This window comes from Sorex fumeus, unplaced genomic scaffold (genome assembly GCF_029834395.1).
Source record: "Sorex fumeus unplaced genomic scaffold, SorFum_2.1 ptg000128l, whole genome shotgun sequence".
In the NCBI taxonomy this organism is placed as follows: Eukaryota; Metazoa; Chordata; class Mammalia; order Eulipotyphla; family Soricidae; genus Sorex; species Sorex fumeus.
The window spans coordinates 18,707,271-18,726,797 of NW_026606185.1; the positions used below are offsets into that span (position 1 = coordinate 18,707,271).

General features: G+C 39.1%; 1 protein-coding gene across 1 annotated transcript in view; it reads left to right on the forward strand.

Moving 5' to 3' along the window:
- The first annotated feature begins 406 nt into the window (after positions 1 to 406).
- L3MBTL4 (L3MBTL histone methyl-lysine binding protein 4) overlaps positions 407 to 19,527 on the forward strand; it is a 328,160-nt gene continuing 309,039 nt past the window's right edge. The window contains exons 1-2 of the mRNA XM_056138437.1: positions 407 to 410; positions 4,854 to 4,933. Coding sequence (XP_055994412.1) covers positions 407 to 410; positions 4,854 to 4,933 — 84 coding nt within the window. The remainder of the gene's footprint in view (positions 411 to 4,853; positions 4,934 to 19,527) is intronic.

The window sequence follows — 19,527 nt, forward strand, 5'->3', positions numbered from 1 at the left end:
TATGTTAAGTGACAGATAATATACAAATAATACAGACTGTATCACTGTATCACTGTCATTCTTTTGTTCATCAGTTTGCTCGAGCGTGCGCCAGTAACGTCTCTATTCGTCCCAGCCCTGAGATTTTAGCAGCCTGTCCTTACTTGTCTTTCCCAACGGTTGGAGGCTCTTTCAGGGTCCAGGGAATGAGAACTGTTATAGTTACTGGTTTTGGCATATTGAATATGCCACGGGACGGGTATCTTGCCAGGCTCTGCCTGTGCAGGCAGGATACTCTCAATAGCTTGCTGGGCTCTCTGAGAGTCATATATATATATATATATATATATATATGTGTGTGTGTGTATATATAATTTGTTGCCTAATGTCTACACTCTATCAAACATAGTATGGTAAATTATGGAACATGGGTAGGAAGTGTCTTATGATGTGTCTTTGCGGCTGCGCGGTCCGGAAAGCGGCCTGCAGCATGGCAGTGGTTGGGTAGTGGAGGTTGGCTGCTGGGGCTGGGTCCCTTGGGGCAGGGAAAGCTCTTGCCTGCCACCCTCTGGGGCGCCCCAAATGGAAACAGCCTGGCACAGAGTTCAGTGGTATGGTTGGGGGGCCTCCTTTTATACTCCCGTCTGGGAGGAACAGCTATGAGTTCTGGAGGGTGGTCCATGAGGAGATCATCTGGTTGCTGGCAGGGTGTGGCTTATGGGTGTGACCCTTGAGTCACCCACTGGAGACTGGGGGAAGCAGGCAGAGGATCACTGCTCCCAGGTCCTTTTGAGTCCAGTGTCCAAGGTCACAACGTTCCACATTACCTGGGTCCCATGGGACTTCATTCACTCCTGCATGAGGCTTGTCTGGAGCGTCCGGAAAGTGGCCTGGAGCGTGGAGGCGGTAGGGTAGTGGAGGTCATCTGCTGAGGCTGGGTCCCTTGGGGCGGGGAGGGTTCGCCTGCCCCCCACTGGGGCGCCCCGAGTGGAAACAACCTGGTGCAGAGTCTGCTAAAATATACTACATATTAGAAATGCTTCACAGATGATTAATGATTGGGACATTTTTCTATAGCATCGTTGTAGTTAAAATTAATTAAATTTAGGCTTTACCAATCTGTACATAATCTGATATTGTATGGAATGAATGTCATATTTGTAATATGTTGAGAACATTATATAGCATATAAATCCAGTGCCTGAAGCAGATAGATCTCATAATTGCTTCCTTCTCTGCAGAAAATTGAGAAATGAGTTGGTGAAGTTAATATTTCGAATTCACATTTGAAGCTGAAGCTACTACTACTATTCTCCCTGCCTATCTTCCATTTAATTCATTATGCATATTTTTGGCATGGCGTGATTATATCTCAGAGGATACAATTTTGAGCAATACTAATAAGATATCTTCCTTTTAGGGTCTTGCATTCTAATTATAAATAATCAAACTGAAATAATTGCATTCTATCAGATAATGAGAAATCTTGAAGTACAGTGATGAGATAGCTTGTTTGTAGTATGTTGGTTTCCTATCGAGTAGTGGTACTGGAAAACCTGTCTTGAGGCTTTCAAGAGCAAGAAATCTTGGTATTTCCTCATCTTGCTTGTAGGGACTCTGATCTGAGTTGTTTCCTTGCCTTACATAAATATGTTTTAATCATAATTTTCATTCAATGTTTTCTTTTTTAAATATTTTAAAAAGGATCATTGTATCCTTAATTAATCATAAAACATGGTCTTAGATATGATTTACCTCTGGTGAAATGGTAACATATGACAATTGGAAATATGACTAAATTGAGAAATGACAGTGTTTTAAGAACACAGCTGTAGTAGAAAATGAGATAACTGTATTTGCTTTAGAGCTGACATAGCTGTAATGTTTTATTGTAAAACACATAATTGTAATGTAGTAAAGTGTTTATTAGAAGGATGTTCAGTAATCTTACTGGAGAATCATCGGTGTTTGTCAGTTTACTTTCTCTGTTTAGAAAAATGAGATATCATGTTCTAAAATGGTAGCACATTGTTAAGTGCAGTAGACTCCAACTTTCTCCATGAAATCACAATGTCATGCCTCACTGCTTTCAGAGAAAACTAGAACAATCAATCACAGCTGTCAACTTATTTGTTGCTTATTTAAATTTTGTATACAATAGTGGGCTGGAGCGATAGCACAGCGAGTAGGGCTTTTGCCTTGCAGGAGGCCAACTCGGGTTCAATTCCTCTGTCCCTCTCGGAGAGCATGGCCAGCTACCAAGAGTATCCTGCCCACATGGCTGAGCCTGGCAAGCTCCCCGTGGCGCATTTGATATACCAAAAATAGTAACAATAAGTCTCACAATGGAGACGTTACTGGTACCCACTCAGGCAAATTGATGAACAACAGGAGGACAGTGCTACAGTGCTACATTGCTATATACAATAGTAAATGAATTGCTTAATATTAATGAATTACTATGCGTGCTCTGTGTGTTTATTTTATGGCTATTCGTATACTTTTATTATAACTATACTTAAACTACTGTTTGTTGATAACTATAAGAGTAGCAACAGAATTATGACATACATTATTTACTTTTAATTTACTACCCAAGGGACTTCTTGGCACATCCATAGGAACTTGGAAAATGCACTGCAAATGATTAAAAGTCTACATAAATTTCCCTGCACTTGTTGATGAATTTTTATATTTATGATTCTGTCAGGTTGCTTTATTGTCTTAGGAGGTTTCAAATACCTGACTTCGAGGTCTACTTGCCACCTCTCACCAGCAATGCAATGCAATTCTGATCTCTTACCGACTGTAACATTTTCTAGAAATTTCTGCCATATTCTAAATGTTCAATGTAATGCAAAGAATTTCCGACCAGTTTCTCCAAGGATAGGTGTGTGTTTGTGTAGGGCTGTGTAGGGCGGTTGGGGGAGCACATGTGCACTCAGCACAACACCCTTTCACCCCCCACTTCTCATATGGACAAGGGATTACTGGCTTACAAATAAATGCTTGAAACTGTTTACAGTACTGAACTCGAATGTAATATGGTTTCTCCTATACACACATCTCTAATCTAAATTTATAGGTGAGACTGACTAAGATTAGCAACAGCAACTAATGATAAATCAGACAATTATAACAATACAAGTCATGTTAATGTCATCTCTGTAATTGTTTGTCCATTCTCTGAAAAGATCTGTGATATTTTTGGATTGTACTTGACTGTGAAAAGTAAAAACAGAAATAATAAAAGGGAATGACTGTCATACTTACAGACAAATATAAAGGGCAAAGAGTAAAAAGTGAGGAAATAATATTTACATTGATCTTATTATCCCACATAGCCAACTGCAATATTGTGCCATTTCTTTTTTGTTTCATTTCTATTACTATTTGTTTGTATATGTGAACATACGTATATGGGTTCTTGTATAAAATTATTTTACAGATATGTTGAATAAATTAATATTTATCGTGTATATATGTATATTTTAGTATCTGTGACATAGAATATAAAGTTAAAATAATTATTAATCCTTTTTGTCAGATTTTTAAAAGTACCTATTCATATAGAACATTGAGAAAGTATACAGAATATGAGAAAAATCGGGAAAAAATTTTAATACTGTCACCTAAAGATGACTTTATTTAAGATTTTGGTTTATGGGCTGGAGCAATAGCACAGTGGGTAGGGCATTTGCCTTGCATGCGGCCAACCCGGGTTCGATTCCCAGCATCCCATATGGTCCCCTGAGCACCGCCAGGGGAAATTCCTGAGCGCAGAGCCAGGAGTAAGCCCTGTGCATTGCCGGGTGTGACCCAAAAATTAAAAAATATATAAGATTTTGGTTTACATAATTTTAGTCTTTTTTATTTCTGTTATATATTTTGCCAGAAGATATATTTGTTTTCTAAACTCCTTTTTTCCCACTTAGTAGCATATAATTAACTTAGTCTTTCTCTGCCATTAAGCAATCTTCTACAATGTAATTTTATAACCTGTTATTAAAATGACATGTCTATATAGTGCATTTAATTAATCACCTCCTGGTGGACCTTTTAGTTTCTTTTTTATTATTATGAAAAATTCTAAAATAAGAAAAATTATTTGTCTTTTCTTCTGGACACATCTACTCTGATTGCACTCAGACTAATTTCTAGAAGGAGAATTTCTGGCTCCAAGGTATACTAACACTTTGTAAGTCCTTTTACACATATTTCCGCATTACCTTTTCAAAGTTGTATCTGTTGACATTCATACCAGAGCGAGTGCTAAGAACAAAACAAGCTAATAAAAAAAAAGTTTCAGTTCATCTTAAAATTAAACAGCCCACGGCTAAAGAGAAAATTCAAGGAGCCAGCACAAGTCTAGCAAGTGAAATACCTTGAGTTTGATTCCTGGGTCCTTAGGCCCCACTGAGCTTCACTGCCTATAGCTCTGCTGATCCCCAGCACTACCTCCATGGCCCTCAAAGATGGCCTGGCCGGATTCTGGGTATGGCATGGTCGCCCCTGAAGTTTCCATTCACTGAGTACTCAGAGACCCTAAACACTGCTTTGTGTGGCCCCTATAAAAAGACTTCTAGGAAGCTTATGTTTGTTCATTCTTTGAAAAGCATTGGAGAGAACCTGTATATTATCTTCTTGAGGGTGGGCTGTGGTGATAAATGACTCTCAAATCTGTCTCTGGAGGGGTGAGATGATTTTATTAAATGTGCAAGAAGAGAGAGAAAAGATTCTTTAGGTGATGCGTCTTCTGGTTACCAATTTAGTTTAAGTTACTCCTTGGGTTTATTTTCCATGAAATGTTAGGACTTTTGCGATTCAGTGTTTGAGACAGAGTGACTGTGTTTCTTTCTCCTTCTCTCTGACAGCTGCCCAGGAGACATGGTCTTGGGAGCAGTACCTGAGGGAGCAGAAGGCAGTCGCGGCGCCTGTGGAACTCTTTAACAAGGTGACCCTCTTTGCTTTCATGTTTTGCAGGAAACCAACTCTTAAGAGACTTCATTGAAGTAAAATAATTTGCCCAGATATCACATCGAATTATTTGATTTTATAGTCTTGACTTGTTTGGAGGTTCTAGCAGGGGAGCGCAGCTACTCGTATACCCTCTACCGAAGACCGGTCCGTCTCTATCAGGGAAGGCCGTCCTCTTCGACCGAGCGCGCAGCTTCGGGAGGGACGCACATGGAGCGGTGAGGGAGGAAGGGGACACCCGCCTAGCCAGCCAGATCAGCCGAATCAACCCTGGCGATCAATGGGGTGACAGATGTCGCAGCCAGATCGCCCTCAAGCTACCGAGAGTATTTGATATGCCAGACACAGTAACAACAAAGTCTCCAATGGGGACGTTACTGGGCCCGCTCGAGCAAATCGACGATCAACGGGAGGGCCTTTTTTTTTAACCTTTATAGTCTTGACTGAAACAAATGATGTAATAGAGCTAAATAGAATGTTTGTGTTTTCAAGTGTGTGTTTTGGTGAAGGACCCCTCCTGGGTTGGAAACCCCGGTCTACTTCTTAGATCTGTGACCTAAGGCAAGTCATTCAGTCTCTGGGTCTCAGTTCCCTTGTTCATAAACTGAGGATATTTCCATACCTTGGATTTGAGAAGGTTTAAATCACTTGTACATGAAAAGGACAAAGCGTGTAAGCATGAGGGATGCAACTTGTGCATAATAAACACTCAGTAAGTATTTAGTCTCTTTATATTGGCTTTTATTATTTGCCTCTCTCCATCCAAGTATCAGATTAGAGGGCTCTACTGTGTTGATGTATAGAAGTGGTAGGGTCAAGTGATATTTTTAAGGAGAATGTGTATTTCCTGATTGATTGCTCTCCAGAACAGCCTGTGTAGACTTAATTGACAAGTGACTCCTGCCACAGAAAGTATTTTGTTTTTGAGGGCTAGCTTTCCTCATGGATGTTTCGTTCTCTAGGGCTAGCTTTCCTCGTGGACATGTTGTTCCCAAGGGCTAGCTTTCCTAGTGGCTCCAGAACTTGTGCACTTCTTCCTATTCTTCTTGGTTTGTGTTTTCAGTACATCAGAGACATTTTATATAAAAATTGCCTAACATTTGTGTTGTACTGTATTTAAGCCGGAAGCAAGAAGCTACAACTTTGTATCGCTTTTTTTCTGTAACGCTTGTTGTTATATCTAGTACATTTTTTAAAATGTGAGGATGTTCATTTAATCCTGAACATAGCAGCAAAACAGGGGAAGAAAGTAGAGCAAACAAGTAAAAAGAAGGGAAACTAAGTGCCAGTCTACCTCATTTGAGAAATAACTAGATGTACTCTTACAGTCTAGGTACTATGCTTTATTAGAAATGCAGTATAAAAGTCTTAGGGAAAATGAAAACATCTGCAGTGTTTTTTAAATCGGTCTTCACATCAGATACTTTTGTGGAGATTTTGGAAATACAGACTCATGGGTCGTCTTGAGATGTACTCACTTAGGCCCTCAGGGGCCTGAAAGTTGAGGTCTCCCTGTGGTGGGAAGTTAGCTGAGTTCAGATTCCTGTTACCCCATGCTGCTGTCACATGAGACTTAGGGTGTTTGTTCCCCCAAGCTACATGAGTTCTTAAAAGTTAGGGGATCTCTGCTCTCCTGTTTCCTCACAGTGCCTTCTCTTGAATGTACTGATACAATTAACTGATGCTACCCGACTTGACTGTGTTCAGGGCAACCCAGCGTGAACAGAGATGCTCTCTCCATCCTCACTGTCACCGCAGGTGGAGAGGGTAGAGCGGGGCTGACTCAGAGAGGACAGAGCCTGGACAGCTATCATGACCCTCCAAGGGCAGATGAAGCCCAGTGAAACTCAGGGTCCAGGGCCATCCAAAAGATAGGCTGAAGTCTGGGCCCACATGAGATCATCGTCCAGGGGCTCGAGGCAGTCAGGAGCCACAGAGCCTGAGGCACAGACAGTGCCTGAGGGCAGAATTCACATGGGATAGTATTTCCCTCAAATGAGGCAACAGCGTCCCTGTCACTCTGTCATGACTCTGTCCTGCCCTCTGCCAAGGGATACTTCCTGAGCATGTTAGGGGTTTCGTGTGTTTGATTTGTAGAGCCAGGAAAGCTTGAGTTTGTGGCACCAAATGTCGGGTTCTCTTTCAGCTGTGGTGTGTGTCCCTCCTTTCAGCCAGTATCTTATTAATATTATTCAGTTTCTTATTTTTAAAAAAAAATTAAAAAATTTTATAGCACATTTTGTGCCTTTTGGAGCAACAGTCTGGCATCCGGTATCTGGTGTTTGGAGATTACTTTAAGCTCTCTGCTTTAGGGTCATTCCAGTGTTGCTTTGGGGACCGTGCTGTGTCTGGGATTGGCAGAGACAGTTTCCTGTAAATCAAGCACTTTAATCTCCATAGCTTCTTCTTTAAATTCTTTTATGAGCCATTAACTCTAATGGAGGAAACCTGCAGGTTAGAGAATTTATCCCTCAGATTTTCAGTAGTAATCTGGTATTAACTTAAAAACTGCTAAGGAACAAAGGTGGGATTTCTGTCTCTGATATAAATCCTTCTACTAGAAAGATAGTATATGAGTTAAGGCACATACCCTGCTTGCAGCCAATTCTGGGTCGATATCTGGTACCACATGGTGCCCGATCATTGCCAGGTACAGTCCTGGAGGTACATAACTTGTGGGATCTGACTCTGGGGACTTTAAGCACTACAGGGGCGGCACAGGTGATCATGGCACTGAGGATCCAGGTGAGCATCATATCTCCAGGTTCTTCCATTGAACTGCAGATATGATTGGCTGAGCTCCCCTGGAGGACCACACACACCTTCTGATCTCTGATTTGGTGGTCTCCCACCCCAAAATTTCTTATGGTAATATTGGGCACAGTGTAATCATAGATTATTATGGGTTGTATCCTGTTTCTCCATTGGGTCTAAAGAGATCTGTTCAAAGAAGCATTGGAAAGTTCTAAGAGAGAGGCCATGTGACCTATAGTTTACAGAAGTGGGTTTTTTTTTTTTTGGAAGAACTAGGGAGATAATTTTCAAACTTGACCACTGAGTAGCAATGAGTTGTGAGCAGGTGATGTGGTTTTGGTTGATTCCTTGTCTGGTAATGTAACTTCAGAACCTGGCTCTTTCTGAAGCTTCTGAGCTCTACTATTTGTCGCTTTGGAGGTGACAATAAAGTGCTAGAATAAGGAAAGAGTACACTTAGGGTATGTTGTGATGCCTTTCTTGCCACTCATAATTTAGCCATCAAGCTCTCACATTTTTAAGGTTCTGTGCCTACAAAGTGCCATGTAGGACCAGGATTGAAGTCCTAAGGAATTTATGATATGGTTTCTTGAAATTTTATCACTAATGCCTCACCAGTGATAGAGGCTGACCAATGAATTTAGAATAGTTTTTATTAGGTTGTACAGGTAACAGGTTTACTGAGTTTACTGGGTATTCCCTGCTAGAGTGACCATCCATGAGCCCAAATGAGAAGAATGAAGCATGACAATGATTACATCTGATCTGCCCTGATGACTGAAGAGAGTGCTGCTGTTGAAACTACAGTGGTACTCGATTCAAGATTTCTATCTTATTAGGAAGCAAGCATGTTTTGTAATTGAAAGTAGTTTTCAGTAGAATGTAAAAAAGTCTGCCCAGGGTTTATGCCAGTCTTTCAAGGAGGAGCATTATATTGAATTCACTTTTTATGTGACATTGACAATTAATATTCATTTTTCATTGTGTAAATATAACCATAATGGTGTTATGGTCATTGGCATGAGAAGGAATTCTTCAACTCCTGACACTGAAATGTTAAAAATAAAGCTTAATATAGTTTGCATGTTCAGAATGGGAAACTATTCAAAAACATTAAAATATTGATTTACCCTTACTTTTAATTTCAACCCTAGTAGTTAAGTTTTTGAAGATATTCTAGTGACACACATGATTCAATTCATTATGCAAATAAGATACATATTCTATCACAAATGTGTGAAATGTGTGTATATTGCTTGGGTAAACTTTTAAACTTACCACAGGTTTTTGCATAAGTATAGGTCTATTTTAAACACTTCTTTTTCCAAGACAAAGTAAAGTTTTAGTCTTATGTTGTATAACTTATTTTACTATCTGGGCAACGTGATATAAGGATTACATATTAGTATCAATACAGAAGATGTAAAAGCATTTCTTTTCATTAATGGCAAAATATATCTTACTGTGATTTGATTTAAAATTAAAAATAGTCTTTCTTTAGTTTTGAGGTCTGTATCAAAACATTTCTCTCTCGACCTCTCTCAGCCAATCATCTGTCCATCAGTTCTGTCTTCCCAAAGAATAATTTTTATCTTAATGCTCATCTTGGGTCATTGTATGTCGGCCTGGAACCAGAGACCCTACTATGTCATGCCCTGTACATCAGTGCAGCTTCGCCCCTACCTGTGCCACTAGTCCATGGATGGACTTCTTATTGCTTCTGGATTGACAGCTCAGTCTTTATCCAGGTCTGAAGGGCCTCGGGTCCCTTCTTGCTCTCTGACCTCACAGGTCCTTACTTTTACGAGATCACCTCTTCTCGTGGGCTGGCCCTGCCTTCCTGCCAGGCAGCCACTCTGCCTTGCTTGTACTGAGAAGATTGAGGGTCACATGATGATGTCCAGGGAGTATGGGAGCAGATGCTGCTTCTAGTAATAAAACCCTGGTTCCCTTCTGCACCAGCTCTAGTGCTCTTGGGACAATCAGCTGCAGCTTGTCATCTTGACAGAGAATAGAGCCTCTCTGTGCTCTAAATAGGCCTTCACGTTGATGGCAGTAGCCACTAATTTGCACATTTCTGTTGTTCTTACTTCACTGGCCGCGGAAACTGCTGTTTCTCCAGGCAGATGTACTTTTCTCAGACAGTGGTGGGTTGTCCTGGAGACGGGCTAAACAGGTGCTTAGAATACTTCAAAGCAGGAACACTAACACATTTTGTCAGTACCGGTCTTTTAGAATAAAATAAAAGTCATTATAAGAAAAATTAGAACTCTTTGGGGCTTCCTTATGTGTCAATGAGTGTTTAATAATATTGTTTTAATTTGAATTCCATAGTGCTAAGGATCATTAATTTCTTTCTTTTTTTTTTGCTTTTTTTTGGTTTGTTTATTTTGTTTTTCTACACTAACAGATTGCCACAATCCTAGGGCTTCAAAGAAATACTTGGATCTTTGTTTTCATTGTCATATCTCCTGTTCCTCTCATCCCTCTTTTATGGAGCCCTGTGGTGACATTGTGTCCAGCCGTTAATCCAGGATAATCTCTTCATTTCAGAATTATTCACCAACAACATTTGCAAAGGTTCTTTCCCTCTGTGAGGTCTTCCAGGTTCAGTGATCAGGACATGGACATCTTTGGTGACTACTATTCTGCCATATATGGCTGCCATTCCATTTTCCTGGCTGGCAGCCCTGACCTTGCCCCTGATCAGAGTGACTTTTCTTGAGCCAGCGACTTGATTTTGTTTTCTTCTGATCTCTCAGTCCCTGCCTGTGGTGAAAAAATGAATCATTTTTCAAATACAACATATTGGCTGCTTCTTTCTCTGCCCAAGAAATTTGTGTACCCTCTCCATTCCCCACAGTTCCTCTGCCACACCCACGTCTCTGTCCTTTGGAGCAGATGTGGCATTCTTCAGCTCCCTGCCACTCATCTTTATCCTTCCAGAGCTCTCCCATTCCTCTTTCCTTTGAGGTTTGTGTCATTTTGTCATTTTTTGTCCCCATCTTTTTATTTCATTAGATTTTGTGTGTGTACATGTGTATGTATATGTGTGTGTACATCTGCAGGCATGCATCTGTCTGATCTGCACACACAACTCCCTTTACCTTGTACCCTACTCTGACACCAATTTGTATCTCCATCCTTGGACATTCCTTGTCCGCAAGAGGGTTATGCAGCACCTTGGTGCAGAGTGCCCCTTCTCAGAACCTGAACTCCTCTGTCCAGTCTGTCTTCTCCAAGGTCACTCTTGTGCATGTCACAGTTAATTCTCCTCTGCTGTGCTGAGCTGCTAGTCTATCCATCTGACCTTGTCCACGATCTTATTCAGATCTCTCTTCATTCATTCTCACAGTTTCAATTTTTATTTTAATGGCCACTTGTTGTTGAAGTTTTCCTTTTCCTCCCTATGTCTTTCCATCTTTTGACAGCCAGTTTGGACTTTCTTATTCTATCAAGTCAATCATTTGCCTGCCTGGATCTTTGGTTCCCTTTTCTTTTCCCTGGATTTCCCTATTAACACCCCAGGTGGGATTGAATCACAGTGGCCATCCATCTTCTGTACCAAAGATCCTGAGCACTACAGAAGCAAACCATTCATCCTTGCAAATTGGGGACCCTGAAAACTCATGATATCGTCAGTTCTCACAGTGCTCAGCTCTCCTGGTGTAGACTGAGTTTCCCCATGTCCCAGCAGGTCCCTCAGGCACCTTTTCTCTGGGCAGAAAGTAGTGGGAGACTCCCCTTAATGGTTATTGTAAGGACTCAAACTGCCTCCCATCCCTCTCCTTATTACTCTTAACTTTGTCATCTTGTGCTGTGAGAAGGAAGGGCCCTCAGCTTCCTCTCATTCATCTTCTGTCTGTTCTTTGATCCTCTAGATTTCTGCTCTTCTGGAGTACTGATTTCCATCAATGATCTCATATTCTACTTCTAAGTTAACTAGTTTCTTAAATCTTCTCTTTAAAATACAATTATAGTTACATCTAGAAGATCTTCAAGGAAAGAAAAAAATCACTGCACCTCGACCTGCATCTTCCTCTTCCATATCTCCTTATTCTCGCCAAGTCTCCTAAGACGAGAGTGCATCTTCTCTTTTCCTGATTTTTCCAACTATTTTTGCTCTTGCAGCTTTTATTTCCACCAGAAACTTCTCCTATAGAAGGAGCCGCCCAGATTTCACGTCTAGACACAAATTTAGCCCTGTCCCTGCAGTCTGGAACTCTCCTGTTCGAAAGATGATTCTGTGTTAAGGCCTTTCCCAAGAGTGGCTCCCTGCTTACCTCTGTACTTCAGAGCTCACATCCATTCTGAAAGCAGCCCCTCATTTCACCTCTTATTACCAGCATATATTGATGCTTCAAAACACTAACTCTCATATTCCTCTGCTTTCATAGTTGATGATTTACTGATGTTCATGATTAAATTAATTAAATTATTCCAATATTTCCTTATTGGAATCTATTTGATTCCTCAAGCAAGGCAGCGCGGTTACATAGATTTTGTTATGTCTACTCCCTCTGCTTCAGTGATGTTAAAATTTTGGACACTTTGTACTCCATGTTCTTGTGTCATACTCCATCTGCTTCCCCACTTAAAATCTATTATTATTTTGGAAAGGAATATTTTGATTTATGGTAAGGACAGTATAGACATCTGTAGGATGACAGGGACTGAAGTATTTGAAGGAGAAAGGCACCTTCCTGGCTAAACTTCCTGCTGTTGTAGATACGAAATATGCTGTAAATTTATAGGAAATATTTCTGTGCGCTCTCTCTCTCTCTCTCTCTCTCTCCTCTTTTAAACTCCAAGGAAAGGAACACTGTAAATACTCTTAAACTTTAACTTCTAATCCCAGACCTAAATTTTATTTAAGAACATACCTCTAGAAACTTTTCAGTCAGACATGTGAAAGTATGTCTATCTTGCTTTTGAAAAAGTCTTGATTTGTATTAAGTGCCACAGACATAGGAAGTTGTCGGTATGAAAAATTGTATTATAGGCTTTTATAAAACTCTGAGATACCTAGATTTTTCAGGCACAATAGTTTAGTAAAATGGCAGTTTATTTGTTATGCGAAAAATTTTCCAACTTGGTTCCTGAATTCATTACCTTGTCTTAATGTAAAGATCTATCTTAGAGAATACTTAAAATATCAATTATGAGCCACTCAGTGAGCAGACATTTCTTTCAGTTTACAGCTGCAAGCTGTAGTGAAATGCCTCATTATATCATAAATTTTGATAGGCTTAGAATCAAACCATTGTGTCTACCTGTAGATCCATGTGCTCTTTATATTTGCCTGAAATATTCACTTTTTAATTTGTTTTTGTCTTTTGTTTGTGTTTTTTAGCCCCAATTTTAAGATAACTTCACTGGTTTCTATAAATTCTCCTAGAAATTTTTTTTAAAAAGCTGTGTGGCTGTATATTTGTTTAATGGAGGGCAAAGGAAGAAGTAAGTTTTAAACTAAACTGTGGCCTTACACTGCGAAGCCAGCTGAACTGAGTAATTGCTGGGATTCCACAGAACACAGTGGATTCCCATTCATGTTCATTTCTTACAGTGTTTGAAGCTTTAGGTTCTGGAGAAAAAGAAAAACAAAAATAAAACAAAATGAAGGTACATCCTGAACTTGTGGCTCAGATAAATTTCCTATTTTTGGCATCCACTTCTTTGAAATCATGTGATTCAGAGTACCCGGGAAATTCTTAGAGTTGAACAGATCTGATGTATCGAGCCTGATAATCATCTTGGGGCTTCTTTTTTATTCTTGGAGGGGCTTGAAGACCCTTTAAAGGCTTCTTATCGCCAGTTCCAGCTGGAAACAAAATGTTATGTTCTGAGAGAGGAGAAATTAAGGGAGAAAATAGTGCTATTCAGAATGAAGGATAGTTTCCATGTTTCTTGTACTTTAAATTAAAAGAAATTCATACTAGAAGTATTCTTGTTCCCACCCCCACCCCGGAGGGTTTAGCCATTTTGGGGAAATAGGTGAATCATTGAGTTCTACACTAGACTAAGGGTGTGAAATCCACTTAGTAATGGCCAATGAATTATCAGACAACTTTGAAGTTATTTAAAAAGTTCTCTCTATGAAGTTCTTTAGACTGCATGGGATCTTTTTCTTTGATGGTCTAAAAATGCCTAAATTCAAGAATATTTTATTCACTCTGATATCTTATTTCCTTTTGTTTCTGAGACTTTAATTCAGTTAGTGGTTAGGGTAGAATGACTGATACACGCACACACATATATATGTATATATATACATATATGTCATTTGGGTATGATTATATATGATTTATGAAACCTACCATTGATTTTATAAGGTAAAAATGTACATATATATGTGCATACATATATATGTTGCTAATCATACCATATTTTATTAATAGTAGGTCATTAAGTCCTGAGGAATTTTTGCCTCTGAGAATGTAAGTAGAATAGATTCAGGGAAAAATGAGCAGGAATTACATTCACAAATTTCTTAAAGTATACTTATGTTGTGCCATGAAGTGAATCCTTTGTTCTCTATTTGCAGAATGCCTCTTACTATAATCTTGGCAGTAATTTGAGACTCAGAATTAACCCATGAAAAAGATAAAAAAGACATTCAAAATAACAAGGAAGTAGTCTGAAATGAGAGTTTAAAAATACACAACCAGCCATCCTTCACTGCCATCTTAACCGGAGCTTCCCAGCCAGTCATGTTTAATTATGTAGGTGATGATTTTTCCCCATTAGCCTAACAAATAGATGGCAAAAAAGGGCTTCACTTTGAAAAAAGGCAGAATTTGAAGCATGCCTTGCTGCCTCACCATCCATGATGAACAGCTGCAATGAACTGCTGTGTTCTGCTTATTGAAGTCTCCTAAATGTGTTATTTAGATAGTGGATTGATTAATGACAGATTCCCTTAAAGGACAACCATGTGACTCTTTTATCTTTTTTTAGGTCTTAGGTCCTTTTGAACATCTAAATGAAAGCTATTGTTAATCTTTTTAGGAAAGTGCTTATATCCATTTGTATAGAAAGTTTTATATAAAATTCAAAAGTTTCTGGAATCTCTGATGGCATCATAAACCGCTTCCTTCCTTCGCCACTAAAAACAGATACATCGGGGCAGAACTACAGTACAGTGTGTGTGGGGGGGTAAACACTTGTTTTGCATGCTGTCAACCTGGGTTCTATTCTTGGCATCCCATAAGGTCCCCAGAACACCACCAGGAGTGATCCCTGAGCAAAGAACAGGAGTAAGTCCTGGAGTAAGTTCTGAGTAGTACCAAGTGTGGTCCAAAAAAGAGAAACAGCCCCCTCCCAATCAAATATGTACATTAAGGAATAGAATAGGCAAAATGTGTCTATGTATGTGTATACATATGTTTTCAAGTTCTCCATTTTCTCTGTTTTCACATTGAGAAAAATCAGGAGTTTTTATATTCTTGGTAAGTTTCCCTGTAAGCACCAATGAGAAATCTTGACTTCTTGAGGAAAAGTCAAGGGTGAGTTTCATAATCATATAGTCTGCTGTAATTTTTCAGTGAGTGAACATTTCTGGTGAAAAATTTTATTGCAAGCTACCTGTGTGAGAGAACATTGAAGGTAATATAATAAACTATAATGTTGGAATTGAAAAGTATGTGTGGAATTTCGTAAGAGTATTTAAAGATAACAGTAGACATTGGTAACATTGTAAAGGTAAGAATTACCACTTTATGGAAACTCTGGAACTTCTAAGATGGAAGCCTGGGTGTCACCTTAATCTTCCTTTCTTTCTCATCCTCTGCGTTATAGCCAGTCATGAGACGCTGTTTATTTTACCTCCCAAATTTGTACGAATCTGACTTTTGCCTGCCATTCCTAGCTTTGGCCATTGTCCTTCAATAAACTGAGCTTGGTGTTGTAGTTGGCACATGGCAAGTTCAAAATTATGGGTGTATAGTGACATTCTCATTAAAATCAGATGTATCTCAAACGTTCAAGTGACTGCTGTGCATTCCTGGTCTCTGAGTTAGCTCCCCAGCACCACAGAGTTCTCCAGCACCACGAGGGGGCCTTCAAGTTCCAATGGGTGGGATTCCCACCACAAATGTACAGGAAAAGAAATTATCTTTAATCATTTTCTTTATTTTTAATCTTGTTATTTTGTTAGTTTGAAAAAACTAACCACGCTTATTGTTATTCAGGGATTTCTTCTGGCTCTGAGTACTCAGGAGTCACTCCTGGCCATGCTTGGGGGACCATATATTGGTGTCTGGGGTCAAACCAGAGATGACCACATGCAAGAAAAGTGCATTTATTCCTGTGCTCTCTTTCTAGGCCTAGCTATTTTTAAAACCAAAACATTTTATTAGAAAACAGAAGATTAAACATCATGTGATCTTTAGTGAGTCGCATAATGTTAATTATAGGGTTCCAGAATTACCTAATATTGTGGCTGGTAACACATAACTAAAGTAGACTAGACAGACAGTCTCGAGCACGTGACAGAAATGTTCCTGTCCTGATTTCCTCATCTATAAAATAATACCTATAAAGTTTTAATAAAATTACAAAGGTGCTTAGAAAAATGAAGAGACATAAATCAACAAAACTATTTCCTAGTACCATGGAAAACAATGACTATTTTAGGAAAAGAGGAGGGAAATAGGAAGGAAAAGTAGAGGAATGACTTGGTGGTGAGTATGCTGAGCATTGAGCTCTTATGCTAAACCCATAATACTGTGAAATAATAACAATTTTTTGAAAAAATGAATTCATGAAAGAATGCCTGTAACAGTGTCCAACAGTGTGCAGCCCCTGTAACAGAGCTAAGTGCTGCATGAGTTCTTCGATCACAGGTTATCTGTAATAAGACTTGATAAAGGCTATTTAATCCAGTCATTGCTTCTCATGCCTCATATTTCATTTATACTCAATAATAAATGTAGTACTGTAGCACTGTAGCTCTGTCATGTTCATCGATTTATCATGTTCATCGTTGTTGATCGATTTGCTTGAGTGGGCACCAGCAACGTCTCCATTGTGAGACTTGTTACTGTTTTTTGTCATATCGACTAATAATAAAGGTATTTTGAACAAATGCATGCTGTTAGCTATCATAACAGATGTTTGATGGTTCATGAATATGAGTTATCTTAGATAATTTAGATAAAAATAAATTCAGACTCCATTTGCTTCGTGAAATATTAAGGCAACAGCAATATCACACTCAGAACATGGCAGATTTATTTTCAACCAATAGCTGAGAATCACAAGATAACTCCTTACTGTGGCCAAGTGATGTATATAACTTTACTTTTAGACTTCCTAATATCCTACCTTTTGTCTAAAAATTGTGATTTTTCACTCCTGAAGATACATGTCAAGACAATTGTGATTTTAAAGTTGTTACTGAGATGAACCGTTTAAACAGAAAACTGTATTTATTGCCATGCTCTTTGGTGCTTATGAATTTTATTTTTATTTTTGAAATATGAAAGTCCCATGGACATGTTTTCTTATAACAGTTATCATATGAGGGTTTAGCCAGCCCTTTGCATTGCTAAGTAAAGCATGTACCCTAATGGCCATGATTCCACTCTATGCTCTGTTTCCCCCACCCGACCCCCACTTCATTTTATTCTAAGATCAGAAAAATATTGTCAGATTGATACTTTTGCCTGTGAATGAAACATAGTTCTACAGACACAGAGATAGCCTTCTACTTAGCATGCTGACACCCTTCTCTTTGGGCTGAGGCCAACCCCGTTCTGCAGTTTTTATAATTCTCACACTGAGCATAATCTCTCTGTGGTACTGTAAATCTTGCAGTTTCACACACATCCTATCAAACCCAAGAGGTATTCACACTGAATGTTTGTGACTTCTATCCATAGAGAAAATATCTGCTGGCAAAAAAAAATGTGAGAATATGTGCTTTTATGTGTTGTTCATACAGAAATTTTGTGAATAACCTTTTCATTACCTATGGTATTTTTGTTTGTGTTTTGCGACCTTAATATTTAGGATAATGGTGATGATGATGATGGTGATGATGATGATGATGATGATGATGATGATGATGGTGAAGTCGATGGTGATGATGGTGATGATTGTGGTGATGATGATGATGATGATGATGATGATGATGATGATGATGATTTTGTATGGAGGGCACATGGGGCAGTGCTTGGGGCTTACTTCTGGCTTTAGTTCAGGAGTCATTTTTAGTGGTACTGCCGTGACCAAAAATGGCGCTGGAGGACTAAAATCAGGGTTGACAAGGTGTAGAGCCAGTCAGTGTCTAAATACCCTGTCCTGGCTTTCCTACTTCCCTGGCCCCAAGACTCGTTTTATTTTATTTTAAAGTAATACGTTTTTAATATGATTTTCCTCTGAGGCTTTTGCTTTCAAAGAATACTTTTCCATCATTAACCATAGAAGTAATCCATTTTGTATTACGAAGCATTCATTTGCAACTGTTCTGGGAAGCAAAAATGACAAAACAAAAGAACTTCTGCACCCATGACTGCAAGGAGCTTCCGGAAAAGTCTGCGAGGCTTTCAGTGCCTTCCAGCCTTGATTTGCTTTTGTTGTCACAAAAGTCCCCAGTGCTGCAGCAGAGAAGAGGCATTACTGCTGAACCAGCAGTGGCACCTTGAGAATGTCTCTTCACTTCTCCGGGTTTGACCTGATTAGCATGGTAAAGTTTTCTTTTTCAGATCTACAAACTCTTGATTTTTTTTTTTAATGACCAAATGTAATGGACTTAATGTTTGTCTTAAATGTGTGGTTGCAATTCCCCTTTCTTTAAAATTATAAAACAACTTTATAAGGTCAGCTATAAAGTATAGGCATAAAACATGACTTTTACAAATAAAATAAATCTTCTATGAATAAACTACACAGAAAAGAAACCAGGGAAAGCAGTGTAATTTCTCACTGATGTTGCCTTTCACATTGCTACTATGAATACTTTATATGTATATATTTATATTTAATTTGAAACCCATTGAAGACTGCTATGTATGTTTTAACCATCTAGTGTCCCTTGCACTATTGTATTATTCTCTAAAATTTTCACGCGAGTGACCATTTTGAAATGATGATAGTGGTAATGATGATTAGCCTAAATCTTGACTGAGAATTCTTGCCATTATCCTGAATTCACTCGTGTATGATAAGGTAGTACAGTTTGCTCAGCATAATGCTGTTTCTTATTCATTCTCATTTTTGCTTCTTTCAGTTCTGATAAAATCTGAGAATGTCCTTTCAGTTCTTTAAGCTCCTTAAATTTCCTTGTAGCATTATTAATATAATGATATTGTAGCAGAAATTGTGAAAGGAGATTTAGGATACCAAGGATTTCAGGGAAAACAGCTTGATTAAACATCCCTGCATGGCTAGGCAGGATTCACATCTGAGAAACTGGGCGCTGAATGACAGTTTGTTTCCCTTTGGGTACCCTAGGGGAGCAGACCTATAGAAGCAAAACAAAGTTAATGTTACTTTTAACTCTATTACTTCAAAGCTAGGAAAAAACACCTGCGTCTTCAGGTGGTCTTTGTGGTTATCAACTTCTTCCCCCATTGCCCAGCAATGCTTTCTCACTTCAGGTGGAAAGGTTAGCATATCTCAGGGAGAACTGGAACTTGTGGATACTGTCACTGACCTGAGTCTTCGCAGGTAGCGTAAGTGCCTACAGCTTCCTGCTACAGTGTTTTCTCCCCTTGGCATTTTTATTAGTGCTATGTGCGTGCGTATGTGTGTATGTGTGGTCCTTTTCAGATAAGAAATTTTGAAGCAGTAAACAGCAGATAGTCACACAGAACT